The sequence below is a fragment of the Takifugu rubripes genome, chromosome 1, assembly GCF_901000725.2.
Source record: "Takifugu rubripes chromosome 1, fTakRub1.2, whole genome shotgun sequence".
Taxonomy (NCBI): Eukaryota; Metazoa; Chordata; class Actinopteri; order Tetraodontiformes; family Tetraodontidae; genus Takifugu; species Takifugu rubripes.
The window spans coordinates 16,081,107-16,099,245 of record NC_042285.1 but is presented as its reverse complement, the minus strand read 5'-3'; the positions used below and the strand labels follow the sequence as shown (position 1 = coordinate 16,099,245).

Below are 18,139 nucleotides of genomic sequence, written 5' to 3'. Positions count from 1 at the left end.
TGCAGCAAAAAGTGAATAAAGCCACAGAAACATTTCTAGCACGTGTCAACCAACGGGAAAAGCATAAAAACAAAGCACAAACATTAAACTAAAGGATGATTCCCACAGAGAAGTGGAAAGAAAATCGGAACTTGCCATGTTTTGTGTGATGTGGTTCCGTCGTCTCAGTTCCGGGTTAGTTTTTGTCTCAGAATCGACATCACGAACAGATTTTGCCCTGTAAAGATGTGTAAACCAGCGTGAGCGCGTCAGCTTTACACACGTACACTTTAAGCTCTGTAGTAAGCAAAAACATTACGATCTGTGAACAAATGAAACAAGGTGGGTTAGAAGGCACAAAGATACAATAGCATCATTAGGTAAACGCTCCCATTCACACGCACGCACTAACGTAACCCTGCACATGAAAGAACAGTCGTCCCTCTCCTCCCATTCATCAGCACCCTTCAACAAACCCCCTACCCTCCTATCCCTCTTGCGTGACCCCCAACCTGTCTGCGCTGCAGCCTAGACATGCATGGCGAGGTTTGGGTCCATTTAGTCACGTTCCCCTCACACTGGTTATTCTGCGCCCTCTTTGACCTGTTCCCTCAGCTGCCTCAGCCAGCGGAGCGAGGAAATATTAGACATCAGAGACCACTTTGGTGGGAGACCATTTACTGCCCACCAGCAGAGGCCCAGATCAACAAACACCAACACCTATGAGTCGCATGCAGCAGGAGGAATACACCGGAGTTTTAACAAAGGATTGTTTTAATCCCCATCGCTATAACGGGAAAGAAACGACCACTGATGAGGGGGGAAAACAGACGGCTGCTTAAACTATTTTTTTAAGCACCTGTTATTTTCGTCACAATTCCAATACATTTTCACCATTCTCACTATAAACACTTTACCAATATTATAAATAGAGGAATTTCTGTGTTGACAGTCTCGTACTTTGTACAAAATTTGTAGGAATTTTGGGAAAAGCAAACAAACTATTGGTATACAGAGCTAAATAAGAATATCGGAGGATGCTAATAAAATTTGGAGTTTTCGTTTAATTTAAAAAGACTGTATCCTCTGGAAAGGAGAAATATGAGCTGAAGCAATTGCACACATTTAGCAGATTTTCTTCAAAAGGCTCATTTTCAGTATTAGACATGACTCGTTAGAGCGGGGAATTCTGCGAGGCTAGTTATCAGGAATGGCATGGCAGAGAAAAGAATGTACAGAGGTGGATTTAAATAGCAAATGTGAAGCGTTGCGTGTGCTCGCTCGACAGTGCTGAGAGCAGCAGAGAAACTCGGCTCCTCGATCATTGCCGAGAAACGCCTCTGAGACTCGCTGCTGCGCCGCTGGCATGCTACTTTTATTGCTGTGACCCAGGGGCCATTAATCAGCCTGTTGTGGGCCCCTCAGCACAGCTCCTCCCTTCCCCCATAGTCCCCATTTTCCGAGCTCCCCAAGGCCACTGCTGCTCCAACAACACCCTTGTCTGACAGAGCTGATATGGCGTGCATATGCGAGGGAAGCGCGGCGGCGCGAGCGTGTGCACAGACACAGTTGTGTGTTCTGCAAATTACTGTCACGGTTGAGAAACAACGCTCGTTTCCTGTATTTCCTAGAGCAACACATGTGGCTCTTGCGCCGTCTACCACATTTAGAGACACACCGGCTCATCTGAAATGCCTGCGCTCTGTGAGAGCGGAGCACAATGGAGAAAGAAAAAAAAAGAAAAGAAAAAAAAACGCATACCGCGTAAACGCTCACGTGCCGATTTAAATGCAGCATTTAGACCCGAACCCAAATGACTGCCAATATAGGAAAAATACATATACAGCCAAATGTGTTTTCTTTTTAAATGCATATCCAGTCAGCGAATTGAATACAAATAAACATAGGTGACCACAACCGGAATGTTTGACGCCCCGGCCCCACTGTGCCTATGGCCCGGTGCTGTGTGGCCACAGCACCTGTCATTTCCATGAAATTAATAGCAGGCCAGATGAGAAACTGCTCCAGGCTCAAGGTCAGGATCAAGCACTTGACAGCACAGGGCCTGCAGCACTGGGAATAACACCACGCTTTTAAACATGCGTGCACTGCTGCGGGTTCTGAACCGTACGGCTTAAAATTACTTTTGCAGAAAGTGTCGTCATCGTTTTGCCACCAGCGCGGTAATATTTCTGTAAAATGCACTAGCAGGGGGCAAACGAGACGTGTTGCCGTTGTTTTTGGGAGTTTATCCTCAGAAATATGCAGAGAAATTAAGAAAACGTCAGCAAGACAACGTGCATTAAGGTAGAATCGGGTTACTCCTGATGCACACGGGGCGATTATGGGGGTTTCAGTTTAGAAATAAAGCTTTTCTTAACTGAGACCAATTGGTTTGATACTAATCTGTATTTGTACCAGTTTTCTGCTAAGTGACATACTGACATTCAGAATGACCTTGAAACAGGAAACATGTAGACAGCATTACAGTGTTTAGTCAGAGAGCTGGAAAAAGGATAAAGAGTTGATCAACTCTGTGTGGCTGCTTCAAAGGGTCACGTCAACATATTTGAAACCGATAATTAATATATTGATGTGTGAATGTTTTCAGTCATTAGAACACAGCTAACCTCAAGTCTGTAGGACTAATTTAATTAGGGCTTTGGCATTAAATAAGCTTTTTGTCTGTCGTTTACATTATCATCTTGGTTTCTTTAAATGGGATCCTCAGGAGAAATCCGGCTTTACCGCCACATTAAGGGTGGAAGGACACACGGTGAGGATGACAATCAGAAAATCCGCCGGTTCCCATCCGGGCTGCTAAGAATAGTTTGTGCAACAAACAACTCCCGACGGTCGTCCAATCCATCAGGCGGAGGTGGGGGAGGGGGTGTTTAGGTGGGGGGTGGAACGGTCGGAGATCCGTTTATAAACCAGACCGCTGGAGCGGAGCCCCGACGTGCACCATTAAACAGAAAACCACCGGGTGTTTTTGAGCGGAACATTCTACAGCTCTGCGTTTCCACATCAGCCGTTTATTTGCGAGCGAATGTTGACGGGAGCGGAGAGGAATCAGAGCGAGTAGCCTCCGCATTTTCCTCGACGCCGACGAAAATGGCTTTAACTCTCTGTGTGACCTTCCGCGCATCGACATCGCTCATTTCTCGGAGCTGGGGCCTCTCCGCTTCCCGCGCAGCAGTGATTGCGTGCGTACTGGAAATATGTGCGTGTGGAGAGAGACGGAGGGTAAATGGCGGAGAGGGAAAGGTGGTTGTTTTAGCGCTATGTAACCAGGAATGTGGGTCTTGTTGCGTTAACGGAAGAGTAGGCACACTCTCGTTCTTTGTCCCTGGAGCTTTGCCAGGCTCTCTGAAGCGCACGGCTCCAATCAGCTCTAAAAAAAAATGCAGTGTGACGCAGGATAATCTCCGCAGCGACGGGGGTGGGGTGGGTATAAACACGGATTAAAGGCGGGTGCGCGCGCTCGGAATCTTGGCGGTGTGTCTCTGTGCGCGTGCGTGCCGGCCGGCGCGGAAACGAAAGGAATTCTACAAACACAATGCGAGGAAACTACAGAGAAAGGGATGTTATTGTCAGGAATGCGAGCATTCAAACTTGGCACCATTGGAACGTTTTGACAAGGTAACAAACTCGCAGGAAAACACACCGTGTTGACAAAGCGTTCGCGGCCGAGAGGCACGTTCAAAGATATTAAAAACGCCGCATTATCAACGAGAAGCCGCAGGAGAAAGCGCCATCTTTTGTTACCCATCAGCGGGTCGGTGCGTGCCAAGTCGGACGCTGATCGTTTCCGTGTGGAGGCCCCAAGAGTGCCGACTGTGGGGGACCGATCCTCCCAGATTAGCGATAAGCTACAGGTGGAACAGACACAGGGTTTCCAGACGTGGAGCGCTGCGCTGGAGGGAGCCAGCGGCGTCTCTTCAGCTGTCACATTAGGAGCGAGCGAGCTGTAAACAAGGGGCCCATGCGTCCTCCCGGGCCGCTGCACAGCCGCATGCAAGTCGCTCCGTGTTCAATCACCCCCTCTGCTGCACGTCTGTCAACAACGGAGACATTGTGAGGCCCCCCCGTGCTGTCACTAAGACCCGGGCGGCGGCTGCTGAACTGACTATTCATTGCGGGCCAAATGGAGACTAAATAGCCCTTTATGCCACTAAAGGACCGATTGTAATAGGTATGCGCATGCCTGACCCCACATTCACCGGAGATTTTTTTCCACCTCGCTTTGAAATAGGACCGTAGTTGCTTCCATGATTTGGTTGTTCCCAATCCCCAACTAGACCCACCCACCCTGTATGATAAATGGCCTGTTTCGGAGAGAAAGCCTAATTACGGCGTGTAAATTATGCAAAATAAAGGTTGGTTTAAACAGGCGCCGAGTCGGCGCGAGATAAACATCTTCCACACCGCTGACATGGCCTCGATTTCCACGGTTCGTTTTTGAAGCTTGATGAGAAACGTTACTTGTGTCAGCCAGATCGCGACGTTTCAGCGTAATCCTTCCCCTAAATTACATTTCTGTTTCTGAGGTTAAAAGCTTTAGACTTGTCATTGACCATCATCCCCTCTAAATGGCAGATAAGGCATTCTTGCTGGGAAAGCGGCTGGCGTCGCAGAGCTCCCGTCGCCGCCGCGCTTCCGAGCATCTGCAGGGTTTCGTCAGAAAGACGCCTGAGGCGCCGACGTCTAAAAACAAATAAGGAGTCCTGATCAAGACTGAGCCTGCAGAGACTCGGAGGAGAGAGGCGAGGTCTGCCATCATTACTTGACTGTTAAATCAATCTTCCGATAGGCCACAAAGGGGTCAAAACTAAATATAAATCAGAACGGCATTTATTCCACGTCTTTGTTCTAGTCGCAGAATCCAACATTTCTTTAGCCAAAGGCCCAGTCTAGGGGCAGATACCTAGGAGGTGATTACCAGAGGCAGATTAAGCCCGTGTAATCGCCTGCAGAAAAATACATCTCATAAATCAGACAGTTGACAGGTGACTGAGGTGAGTCGGGTCGCGCCGGATGTCTCCCAGCGCAGCGCTGGAGGCCGACAAACATCTCTGCGGGGAAGTGATCCCTGCGCTCAGACCGCGACGAAACAAAAACCTTTGTGGAGCTCAGAGAGCGAGGAGGAGGAGGGAGACGGGGGAGGAGATGGAGAGAGCGCGGGGAGGGGGGGGGGGGAGGGTGGGGGCGGCTCTCGTTTCATCGCGAGGTCCCGGGAGGCCAGCACGGAGCATAGCTTCAATCAAACCGTGACGTCTCCGCCGGGAGCTGCGCGGCGCCTGGAAAACCGATCTCTCCTCGGCTCTCTGCCGCGCCTCCGCTTTTGTTCACACGCACCTCGCCTCAGCAGCGAGCGCTGCGCCGGGAGCGACGGCACTTTTTTTTTTTCTTTTTTTTTTTTTTAATCCTAGCGCGAGTGGCGGGGGTGAAAAAAACAAGCGCAATAACAACCACATTCTATCGCCGGCCGGATATGAAGCCGAACACGAGCGTTTCTTCCCGGCTTTCCGTCCGACACGTTCCAATAGATTTGTTGTGCGTGAAAGTGGCCCCGTGATTTTTATTGACCCGCTCTCCATCAGCGTGCGCTGTTCTTCCACGTGGTCCCCATCGATTAGCAAAGCGGACAAACATCGGGTTAATGGGTTGAAAATGGAGGCGGTGTGGTTGTCCCTATAGAGGCGCCGGACCCCCCTCAGACGCCCCCCCGCGAAGCCCCACGCTGACACATTCACCGTCGCGCATCGCTCATCATGACAATAAGCCGCGCCAGTCACGCGGCTGGCGCTCCTTTCAGGTGCGCGCTTTCCAACCCCCATACGCGCGTAATTTCATTATCTCAACCAACACTAATGCAATAACGCACATCTGGGATTCTTGGGTTGTTTCTGGGCTGTGGGGTGGAAGATGAGTTGGGGCAGAGGTGAAAGATAAACCTTTGATTCATCTCTGCTAATTAGAGGTCAATTCATTGAAGCGAGCGCTAAATCAAATCGCCTATGAGTAAGCCTGCATGAAAGCCGTTTTCTGGAAGAAGCGCGGCGTCCTCTCGCTAGCGGAGCCGGGGGGGGTGGGGGGGGGGGGGGTGAGGGTGGTGATTCAGCCTGTCAATATGGTAAGCAGCCCTCCTCTGAGCTGCAACACCTGGAAAACAGCTCAGCCCCACACTGACATCACGGCGCGCAGTGGAAAAACGATGCGCAAAACAGTCCGAGGGGATATACTATAAATAAATTCAACCCACACAAAATGTTAAGTATTTGTTTTACGCCTCCACACGCACCACTTGACACGTAGACTCGTTGCCAAAAGATCAGACGTGCCCGTTTAAACACTTCCTGGAATATCGAGGAGTCTCAAGTCGGATGAGGAGGTGTTACGCGGCAGCACCTCCGCGTTTTGCACTAATAAAGCGGCTGGGAAATAATCAAAATCTCATCATTTGTGTTGTGAATTCTGGAAACCAAAATAATGCAAATCAGAGCACCGCGTAGCTGTGACCAAACTAGAATCAACGTGGAAACATGTTTCTTCACATCCTAACGAGCTCCGCTGCCACGATAAATTGGTCAATAATTAGCCGCGCGATTTTATGGATCAGTGCACGTAATCCGCAAATGTGCTTTGCTGGAAAGTACGGCTGCGTTTGGGCTGGGCACATTTTTTTCCCCCCAATTCGGGATCGCATTTAAACAATTTCTCTCTCTTTAGATACCGGGGTTAATTTAAAGACAATTAAACTTTAATTCCGCTTCAAATCCTCCCCGATGTAGCTTCCACACCCCCATCAGTTAATCCCCTGTACTTTGTTCCCTTGAAAAAAGGTTCCGACACGAGGCTTCTGCTCCTTCAATCTGCGCAGGAGACGCGCGAACGCGGCGGCTCGTGTTCGCCGTGAGCGATTTTCTCCCCTGCGCGAATTGGCTGACGGGGCCGAAGCGATCTTTTAGTGGCTGCTTCCCTCACTAAGCTCGTCAATGAGCTGGAGCCAGCCAATATGAGGCACATCGATCGTCCTAAGAGAGCGTCTCCTAATTAGTGGCCGCGTGGCTCCAGGGCGCGCAGCGGGTCCTGGCTGCGCGGAGAGGAAATCTCCCCTCGTGCGAGCAGCCGACGCCGCGGTTCCGAGGGACCGGTTGTATTCAAATTGGCTCAATGCGGTCGTGGAATGGAGGAAGGATGAAGGACACTGCATTACAGGAATCACAAAACAAGGCGTTTAAGCTGGAATGCGACCAACACGCCCTGCGGCACTTGGGTATTTAATTAAACAACAACTTCAGAGTTTCGTGCCAATCGTTGCCGCCCGCAGACTGAGAAGATGTTTTTTTAAAAACGGCCTAAACTTGATAACAGTTCGAGAGAAATTAGTGGCTTGGCTGACAGGCAACCGACAAAGTGGCTAATTTCATTAAAAGGTCATCAAGCAAGTTGGGCGATGAAGTCATTATAATAATAGGTTGCACAAGTGTTTCCATCATTTGTAAAAGTCCGGGGGGGCAGATCCTCCACACAGCGCTGCGCGGAGCGGAGCTGTGTGGGGGAGGGGGGGGGGAGGGGGGGGAGATCCCATCCGCTTCGATCCTCCTGTGCGCGACAGAATATTTCTGCGCAAAGCCCGTCGTCCCTCAGCGGGCGTGCGTGATCGGAAGACAACACACTGGCGGGGGAACAAAGTCACACCGGAAAACCAGATATCTCTGGGCGGGTGGTGGCGCGGAGCCAGCGCCGTTACCCTCAGCCAGACGCGGAGGTGAGCGTGCCGCCCCCCTCTCCACCCCGTCCCCATACCTTTGGGACCGATGAGGCACTGGTCAACGTCCACTCTGTCCAAACAAAACTACCCCCCCAAAACTCCCCCGCAAACCCACACAAACACGCACACACAGCTGTCACACCAACACCGAGGCGGCGGGGATGCCCTCCAACTGAACTGAACCGTGTACGTAGGCAGGGCGAGGCTGAATTCCGTAACCTTGTTTAGCGCAGGAGATCCGTGTGCGCGCACGAGCACGCGCGCACACACACTCCCACTCCAGCGCCTCGCAGGCGCTCACACTTCGTCACTCGGGAGTGAGAAAAGCGTGAATATTCAGCATCGAGGACGGCGCCACTTTCAAGCCCGCTAATCTATGGGACGTCCTTTTCACCTTGTAAAAAGGCCAAGCTCACGGTCGGATCATTACGTGTGTGTGCGCGTGTGTTATTTATCAACCACATGCCACTGCCCCGCCGAAACGCACAAAGACCACCCTATGCGCTATTCTTAGAAGTGGCCGATCCTTTCCCAGTCTCTGCGCACAGCACCGGGCTGGCGCGTCAAGATTTACGCCAAGAGAAGATCGCATTCACGCCAGAAAGAGAACAGAAAGAATACATGTAAAAAATAACACCCCAGAATCTTTGAAAAACACCTCAGCTGTCGGGTTTCGCCCCGTTTAAAAGGAAAAAAAAAAACTGCCAGTTCAGTTCTCACGCAAGGGACTTCACATCAAAAGACACGCGCGGAACAAAAACACATTCTGGGCCAATTCGTCAATGATTGCCTCACCTGGTTAATTGGTGCTATTTCCAGACGTCGTCTGTGTGGTCCGACTCGAGCCTTTATTCTGGTCCTTTCCCCAAGTTAAAGAGAAGGACAACGATCCGTGCGGACGTAAGCCAGCCCGGTCACGGTCCAGTCTGCTGGAGACAGACAGACAATCCCGGCCAGAAGGGGGGGAGAAAAAAAACTAAAAGTGGCTAACAGGTTATCCACGTGTCTCAAAACAAAATAAGTGTTACTTTAAAAGCTCTAGATCCTTATTCTATTGTCCCCGGACAACTCTCATCCATTATCAGATATTTCAAGCGGACTTTTTTGCGGCTGCAAATGTCACTTGAGGAGCTATAAAACAAAAAGATCCTGCGCGGGGGAGAAGGACACGAAGGAATCCACGAAAGAAAAGAGTCATTCGAGTCCACTAGTCAACGCTCCGAGGATACAGGTGGCGAGGTCGACGGACTCTCGGAGAAATTAATTCAGCTCGACCGTACCTCGCAGCAGCGCCATGTTGGCTTTCAGCGGAGCACGCCGCGCTCAGAAAAAAGCCCCTTTCGCAGGCTCTCCGTCACTCCATATCCTTTCCGATAGCGGAATCCAGCTGTCGTGAGGTTTACTTCGGGTTATTCCGTTCAGCGTTCAGCCCTGTGTCTCCTTCGAGTTGCGTAGACAGAGATCGCCCCGGTCAGCATCGAGGACGCACGGAGCCGTGCGGGGAGTGCTGCGCGGAATGGATGAACGCTGCCGAGACCGAGCGACTCGCTCCACTCCCACTCGCGCAGACTCTACCCAGAAGGCCAGTCGGGAGACCGCAATTACCATAAGCCTCCAGCGCACGGCTATGACTGCGCACGCACGCACACACACACACACTAGACACACACACACAAAGAGACGCGCGCGCTCACACACACACAGGCGCACACACACACAGGCAGAGGCTCCGCTGAAACTCCAAAACAGGAATAGGCGAGGTTTCAGTCGCAAAAATAGAGGCAAAATAAGGTAGAGACCATAACCCAACACCGATATGACTGATAATCAAGCAGATAGTTTATAAATTTGGCCAAAAACAGACATTAGTAATTAAGTATATATGAATAAAACTGCGACTCCAGAGACCAGACAGCCAAACGTTTATGGTTAAATATGTCAAATCAAGCAAATATGTGGCGTCACTTCACACTAATCAGGAGCAGGTCTGGAACAAAATCCTATAAGATGGTCTAGACAAGAACCCCAAAAGGAACAAGAACCTCAGTGGGACAGAGCAAGGCATGACTACCTGGCTGAGCTGCTAAACCACAAATTTATCAAATAAATGCCCCCCAAACCAACGTAGAGAAAGAGAGAGAGAGGGGCGAGGCAGGGGGGGGGGGGAGTCGGAGAGGCAGCTCAAGGCTGGGGCACATCTGTTAAGGCTCCCATCTAAAGTGAAGGAGGAGAAGGCTATGAATATAAAGCCTGAGGTGTGTGTACATCATGTGCCGTGTGTGCAGGAGAGAAAAAAAAGAAAGCGTCGAGACAGAAAGAGCGGAGCAGGGTAGGAGTAGGAAAAGGCCGAGCGACTTGGAAATGGAAGGTCTGGCTGGATTCGCCACAGCTGTTGAGAGTTGGAGTTTAACCAGACATACACAACAGCACCGCTCTCACATATGGATGCATTAAAAAGCTCATGTTTGAGGGCAAATCTTCCAAAGGTTTGGAAACAGATGCAAAAGGGAAGCGATCAGAAAGCAGAGGAAGAGCACGCCGCGTTCGTGTTGAAAACAAAGGAAAGAGCGATGGGTGTATTCACACATGGCGCACAAAGCCAGGCAGTAACTCCTGCAGCCAGCCATCTGAAGGGCCTTACTTCAAACTGAAGTCATGGAGAAATTTCCAGGCACGTTTGCGCCGTCTTCATGGTTCCAGACCAGGCAATTATTGCACAGGATGTCCCGGGCAACCAAGCGTACTGGCAACCGACCACGAGTCGGTCTGAGCGCGCAATTAATTCAAATCAACGCACATGAAATGTGCGATCAAAGAGGCAGTTACGATAGGATTAATTGCCATATAGCAACGTCCAATCTGTCAAGGTTTGGGTATTTTTTTGTTTTGTTGCTAAACCCCACCAGTAAAACGTTCACGTGTCAGTTTAATGCAATCTGGTCTTTCGAACCTGGACCAAGGTTATATTTTCAGATGGCAGCAGGATTGGACAAAAGCAACGGACAGTTTTCCATTGGAGAAAGAGCCCATTAGATCTGGACAAAGACTCAAAAGCAGGACTTGTCATTTTGCGGAGGTGCCGGCCTTTGGTGGACTCTTATAAACAGGGTGAAATGTCATGATTGACAGCTGTGCCTCGTCGTCAATGGAGACCATTGAATGTACCGACTGATTGGATATTTTGGTTTCATTTTTGGTCCACAGCGATGAAGCAGAAATGCAACATTAATTGCGAGTCAGGTGATTAGCCACCAGTGTGTTTTGGCTCCCAGTCAGTTGTAACTGGGGTGAACTAGGGCCGATAAAAACGTGCACCCTAGCCAATTACCTTATCCCGCCGTGTCACAACCACAGCAGCCATAAAGACTCTGGTTAGAGCTCCTGCAGCGTTCACCGATTACAACCAGTGTTTTGTTTCTACACAAAGGAACGAGCTCAAAATAAGAAATAATGTGCTGATGACAACGGCAGCATTTGCGGCCTGACATTCGTGATTAGCCAGTTGCCGTTTGGTTACAGTCGAACACAAATGTGGATGAATCCAGAGCAACTCTCACTCGTCTCTCACGGGAGAAGCGTTTTACTACAAATATTGGTTGGTGGAGCCGGACGGTGAATTTCCTCAAAATAAAAAGTCAGACCTTCAACACATGGTCGCAGAAAAATCACCTTCCCCGAGAGCTCGGAAGGGCAGAGAAAACGCAGCGCGCAGAGGCCGTTTTATGACCGCGCTTTTACGACCGTGCGTGAACTTTCGGGTCTAAAAATCCGCAGCCGGAACAACGCGAGCCTGCTGAAACGTATGATCCCGCATTAGCAAGCACACGTGCAGCTCTGCGCGGGGAGAGCCGTGCACTCTGGGAGGTCACGGTGATTCAATCATCGGCAGACGCACGCTGGAGCGACGGCGAGTTCAAAAGTGCGCACGAGTAAACGCACCGTTTATCCAAACATGCAGACTCGGTCTTCAAAGTAGACCCACATGCGCAACGCTGACACGCAGAAAGGGCACGCGCACAGGCGCGTGCGTGCGCTAGGTCGACGGGCTCAGATTCCAGGAAGCCCTTTGCACGCAGCTCAGTCCGCTGCAGCCGGTACTAATCAGCACAATCCACCTGCAGATCGTTATGGATCGCTTACTGCAACTCCCTCCCTCCCCCTCTCTCTCTCTCTCACACACACACACACGCACACACACACTTAAAGGACGGAAACGTGCCTGAAACCTCGCTGTAACACGCACCGGCTCGGGCATGTTCGCACGTTCAGGCAAACAAATTGCTTCTTCTAAAATCGATCCTGAAACCCTAAAGTTCAAGCGCGCTATGAAGCATCGCTACGGCACGAGTCTCCCTCTCCGTTCCACACAACTAGGCCCGTACGTGGACGCGCGCACATGGCCGCGCACGCGTTTTGTAGGGCTAACCGGTTCCCCACAGGCGCGCCACGCTGCGTTAGCGCAGCCTCACCGGGGATAATTACAGCCTGGCGCGGCAGGGCGAACGTGGCTCCGAACCAAACACGCTGCTGCTGCTGCCGCCGAGAGAGGGGGAGGAGGAGGGAGGGAGGGGGGGCTGGCGGGGGCTTTAAGGACCCATAGATTAAACCCTAATCAATAAGCGGTGAAATCCATCGATGGAATCAATTAGAGGGCCCGCTCCACAGAATAAAAAGTGCGATCAATCACATTTGTCTCAGCCTGACTTTGGGGGATTACAAAAAAAATATAGACCCCCCCCACGACGCACACACTTTTTATACAACGCTGGGAGAAAAAGGTTGAGCTGTCGTGTCGTTTTTTTTAGCGAATAAAGACGAAAACCTTCAAACGAACCTTATCTGAGAGAAAGGAGAAGCGGCGGCTGCTCTCTGCGCAGCACAAGAAAGCTCCGCGCTCTCCCTCCCCCTCCCGCTCTCTCGTCTGTCGGCCTCTGTCGAGTTCCGCTCATAACCTCGCCACCCACCCTCCCAGTTCCCCGCCTCTCCCTGCTTTCCGCTGCTGGCGGGGAGCGCACACACGAACTCGCTGAGACGCACACACCCAGACGCGCGAACACTCTCTCTCCCTCGCTCTGTCTCTCTCTCTCACATACACACACATACACACACACACACACACACACACACACAGGAAGAGGGAGACACACACGCGCCTCTTTATGGCTCTCCCTCCAGCTCTGACGCACACACCGCCTCACGAGCGCCTGCACACACACACAAAAACGCAAACGCACACACAGGCTCACGTAGACAGACGCACACACGCGGAGGCGCACACGCGGGCGCACGCTCGCACATAGACACACCACACACTGAGCGGCGCACATACGCGAGCGCACACACACGGACACACACGCGCACCCAGGCCCGCACACACAAACAGACGAGCGCACACAGACTCGAATGGGCGCGCGTGGGTGCGCACACACACGCGCGCACACACACACACCGATGACACACAGGCAGGCAGCGTCAATAAAAAGCCCAGCGCTGTGAGAGGCCGCCGGCACTCTCCCCCCCCGCCCTCCCGCCCGCCCCCTCCCCCCTCCTGCCACTGCGATTAGCGGAGGCTGGCTGGCTGGGGAGAGGCGCCCCTCTGTTATCTGGGGCGGTGGCAGCCTGTGTGTGTTGAGAGAGAAAAGAGCGAGGGAGAGAAGGGAGAGGGAGAGATTAATTTAACCCTTTGGAGCAGCAGCGCTCGCAGCTCCGCTCCGCTCCGCTCCGCTGCTGCTGCTGCTGCTGCTGCTCAGCGCTTCGACAGCAGCGGCGGCGGAGCCGAGCTGAGCTGCGATTAAACCGGATGAAGGGAGGAAGACATGAAACGCGATTCATTCGCAGGAAATCCATGTGTAAGCAGGGTCACACCACCGAGGTCATGTCCTCCCAGCGATGTTTAAAGGCTTAAGATGGGCCACAATTACAGACGCGGCTGTTATAAATACACTGTTTATAAGATGTACACAATTATGGCTATTCATTAAAAATATTAATTACTAGTTTTAATGGTTTTGAAAATGATTTTTCCCCCCTTTTGCTTCTCATTTCTATCTGTCTGTTCGTGACTGTTTTTCCGAATGGGAAGCTTATAATCTATCTATCTATCTATCTATCTATCTATCTATCTATCTATCTATCTATCTATCTATCTGTCTGTCTGTCTGTCTGTCTGTCTGTCTGTCTGTCTGTCTGTCTGTCTCCCTGCCTGTCTGTCTCCCTGTCTGTCTGTCTGTCTGTCTGCCTGCCTGTCTGTCTGTCTGTCTGTCTGTCTGTCTAGCTCTGCTCTCTTGAAGGTGTGCCACAGAGCTCAGTGTTTGGACCGACCTTGACTACTGCTGCACCAACATTTTTTAAACATCTGCCGGCTCCATTTAATACAATCAAAAGCCCCTTTCATATCAAATTTAGCAAGTGGAAGCCTTTATAGAGGGTATGCAACGTTTAAAATCTGCATTTGGCGACATTCCCACCGCGAGCGGAGCCGGGGCTCCTGTATAACAGACCATGGGATGCGTCATGTTTGATGTCATGGTGTATCTGATCACCAAAGCAGCGTGATGGAAATGGTGAAACAAAACAACAAAAGCAAGCAAAATCGTTAATTACAGGAAGCTCCCACCACCAAAGCCTGCCAATATTTCATCTCAAAAAGGTGGAAAATTGCAATATCAATGAAGAATCGGTGGGCGGGTTTGCTCCTCAACTTCCAGGCCGGTTCACTGACAATGGCCCTCCCGTCACGGTGGAAATTAGTGGGGGCACCTGGGATTCTCCGATCAGAGCCGAGCCAACACCCAATCAAACGGTCTTGATCCATTTCTATCGGATGCTTTGACTCGGGCCCTATGATCCTACGGGAGCGAGGTCTTATTCCGGATGCTGCACATCCAGCGGGCTTTCGCTGAATGCCTGGTGTCATTTGGGATCTCTGTGTTCCGGGTGCTGGGATTGGGGATGTGCGCTCGTCTGTGATGTGCGAAGAGTCCAAGCGCTCGCTGGCTGCACCATCTGAAGCCAGACGTTGATTGAGGGTGATGACTGCGTGTTTGATGTTGGAGGCTGACATTGTTGCGTCACCCTCGGAAATAAAAAGGAGCCTGAAATGCCGCTGCGCTGCCTCCGCTCTGCAACCAGACATTTGGGGTTGTGTCACTGTATCCTCACATGGCTGCTCCACTCCAGTGTGTGTGTGTGTGTGTGTGGGGGGGGGGTTCTTGTGAAACATTTCTTCCACTTCTCTTTTAATCCTGACCGGTGCTGGGGACAGAACCCGGCACAAACCCACACTACAGGCTACAGTAACATGGATGTACATCTGTGGCGCACACACACCAAACGTGACGACAATAAAGCAGGAATGCGAAGCTCTAATTTAAGCCACGTTTCCATGAAAACGTTGTTCCTTTGCATTTTCAAAAGCGCTTTGTGTTCACACGGAACACTGAGATCGATGCGCACCGAAAACACTGCAGCGAGCATGCCGGGCCAGTAGGTGGCGATGCTCGTCAGAACGCCAGCCACCGTCTCGGGCTTTGGCGGACGGAACAAATGCGTCACTGCTGGTCAGAATATCGACGCAGCAAATCCACGTTTTGTCGGAGGAGCGATACCAAATCCGGCACAGTTAGCCAGAGCTGGCGTCGTTATTGTTGTTGACGCGTAGATGAAAATAACAACATTCTCAAGCCCGGTTGCAAAGGTTTGAGGATTCAGTCGTTCCCGGGAAAAATGCCGCTCCAAACGGGCCCTTGGTCTGATTTTGTAATACTGATACGTACGTGTTGAGGTTTAAGCTCCCCCTTGTGCTGTCATGAGCTGCCTCTGCTCCTCCAGGAACACCGTGAACAGCCGACGTTCCCAGCTGTTCTCACTACAAAAAGCAGAGCCCCTTTTATTTAGAACCCAAATGTCTGTGAAGGCGTCACACGCGGAGATCCCTGGAGTCCTGTTCGGGCTGGGTAGAGACGGGTACAAAGGGTGATCTGAGGAGACGGAGGGCTGGGAGGAGGTGGGAGAGGAACCGGAGGTCGTTCCGTCCGGAACCTCCGAGTGTCTGATGTCCCAGCTGATGAAGAGTGTTTCCAGTTAAGAGAAGGGCAGCGTCTCTAAGCCTGTGGTGGTTTTAGAAAGAAGATGCCCTCTTTGTTGCGTGAGATTCAGTTTTCTCCTCTCAAGGCCTTTCAGGAGAGCAGAATGGAGATGGAAGAGTTGGCAACCGTGATGGGTTGATGCTATCAGTAAGTTGCAGGAATTTTCTTTTGTATCCCTGAATATAATCTTTGTAAGCTGACATGGTTCCGAGCTTTCGCTTTCGTTTTGTGTTTGGCCAATACCACAGCAGCTTCGTGTTGCCAGGGTGACCACGACTGCCACAACCAACCGTTTCTAATGATTAACCATCGACTGTTGACTGATTGAAGAACGGAAGTCAGCGTGAGCACTGGCAGGGTTTGCCAGTTGGACAAATGCGAAATGCTCCAATTTGCATATTTAAAACTGCCGTCACAGAATCTAACAGCAGGGCTATGCTACCTGTTCAAGGTCATGGATACAGGCAACACAACAATATGGAGCCTATATTGACTCCAGCGTGTGAAATGATGAAGCCTGGTGAGAAAGCGGCACCTCCAACACCAGCTCCACACACTGATCCCAGAATGGTTCTTATTGAAAAGGCTGTGAGAGGTCGACCACGTGCCCCGATCGGAATTAGCCAATAAACACGTAAAGGCATAATAAATTCAAATTTGGGACATGTGGGATAAATATTTCAGAGTTTGGATTTCTTTTTTCCTGTCGTGTTTTTAGTCTCTTGTGCAAGACGTGAAAACATTTTGAGGGCTGACAGAAGAATTTTGGGAAAACAGGATGAAAACCAAGACGGTTGTGATAAAAGACAAATTCCAAACACACTTCGCCGGGCGTGAGTCATTCTGTAAGCCACAGTTTTATAGTTAAGAATTTCTCTGATCAGCACCTTCGTGAGTCCTGACTGGACCCTGTTTTTACAGTTTTGCGTAATCAGCACACTTTATGTGCGTGTCTGGGCTTCTGTCCTTTTATTACATTCATGTGACAGCAACGGTGCGTGAGATATCCGGACTCTTGGTGTGTTCCTGCTCAGTTTGGACCGTCTCATCCCTGCGACCGGCGTTTAACATTAGAATGAGGTTTAAATCCCAGTGTTTGAACTGGAGAAATGTGTATTTATTCTATGTAGGCTTCATAGGTTTTTCTATTAGTTGTATTTAGTTTTGTTTTAATTATGTCAATATCATAAAAAGGTGTCTCGATTGCCTGACTGGTCAATTAATGGATGTTGTATACATGCTAATTCTTTTTTTTTTTTTTGCTAACCCGCACGTGCTCGCATAACAGAATCTGAAGCCGGTTCCATTCGGCCCTTGCTTGCAATAGTGTTTGTATTTACACATTTTGCAGCAGGATTAGATGAAGAGAGGATCCACTGGGTAAAAGAAAACCGCTAATGAGCCTCTGACGGAAAACTTCAGTTTGACCTGAGGCTCATAAACAATTACCAACGACTGGCTGATGCAAAAATCAATGGAGCAGGGACAGCAATCTTTCCAAAAACAAGCCGCCGCTTGTTTCCTTGTGCCGCCGCTGATCAATTACCAATAGAATTCCATGGCCGGTCTGTTAAGACCACCTTTGAAGGGCTTGTAGCGGTGAGTTCATGAAAGGAACAGAAATGGGAGGCCATTCAAAATTTGTGTAATTACACGGCTTGTGTAAAAAAAGACAGAATCAGAGACGTATCCTTGACTAGTGCAGATAAAGCTGATTATTGTGTCTCCTTCTCAAGTAATTAGTCATGCTTTGGGCTGGCAGCAGCCTTGACCCGCGAAACACAAAGCGGCATTAATCGCTGACCTTAAAATGAGGCAAAAAATATCGTAGCTCCAGCGAGCAGCGAGCCCTTGACTGAATAGAAGCGGACTCTGAAAAGGTTCAGCACGTCTTGGCAATGGTAATCATCATTCTCTTCCTCACAGGTGGGGGCGCTGTGGTTCCCTCTCACAGTATTACCTGCAACGTTAACTTCCATTTGTCTGTGAGGAGCCTTCAGACACAAATTAGTCAGCACATTTTCTGTGGGCCTTTTACATTCTATTAGTTCTGCAAGCTAACTTACGCTTGCGTAAGTCAGGAGTTTTGCTCGTGAAGCTTTAGAGGCAGGTTTATAGCTCAGGTTGGTTCCTGACAAAAGAATTGAGCAGTCAACACAGAACCACATGAATACCAGGATTATTTCTTTATTTTTCTTCAAAAATTGCTTTGATAAAATTTGTATAATAATCCTTTAGCGGCTAATTAGTTCAACCTGAAAGTCCAGAACGTATTTGGCTCCAGTGAGATGTTCTG

At 50.2% G+C, this 18,139-nt stretch overlaps 1 protein-coding gene across 3 annotated transcripts in view; it reads right to left on the bottom strand.

Annotated features, from left to right (window-relative positions):
- bcor (BCL6 corepressor) overlaps positions 1–9,466 on the bottom strand; it is a 30,927-nt gene extending 21,461 nt beyond the window's left edge. Inside the window, exons 1-2 of one of the 3 annotated variants that reach the window (XM_029833534.1) lie at positions 8,552–9,466; positions 136–217 (exon numbers count right to left, since the gene is read on the bottom strand). In XM_029833534.1, coding sequence (XP_029689394.1) covers positions 136–138 — 3 coding nt within the window. In that variant the 5' untranslated portion in view covers positions 139–217; positions 8,552–9,466. The remainder of the gene's footprint in view (positions 1–135; positions 218–8,551) is intronic. The other 2 variants (XM_029833529.1, XM_029833525.1) reach the window with 2 other exon arrangements.
- Between the last annotated feature and the right edge of the window lie 8,673 nt (positions 9,467–18,139).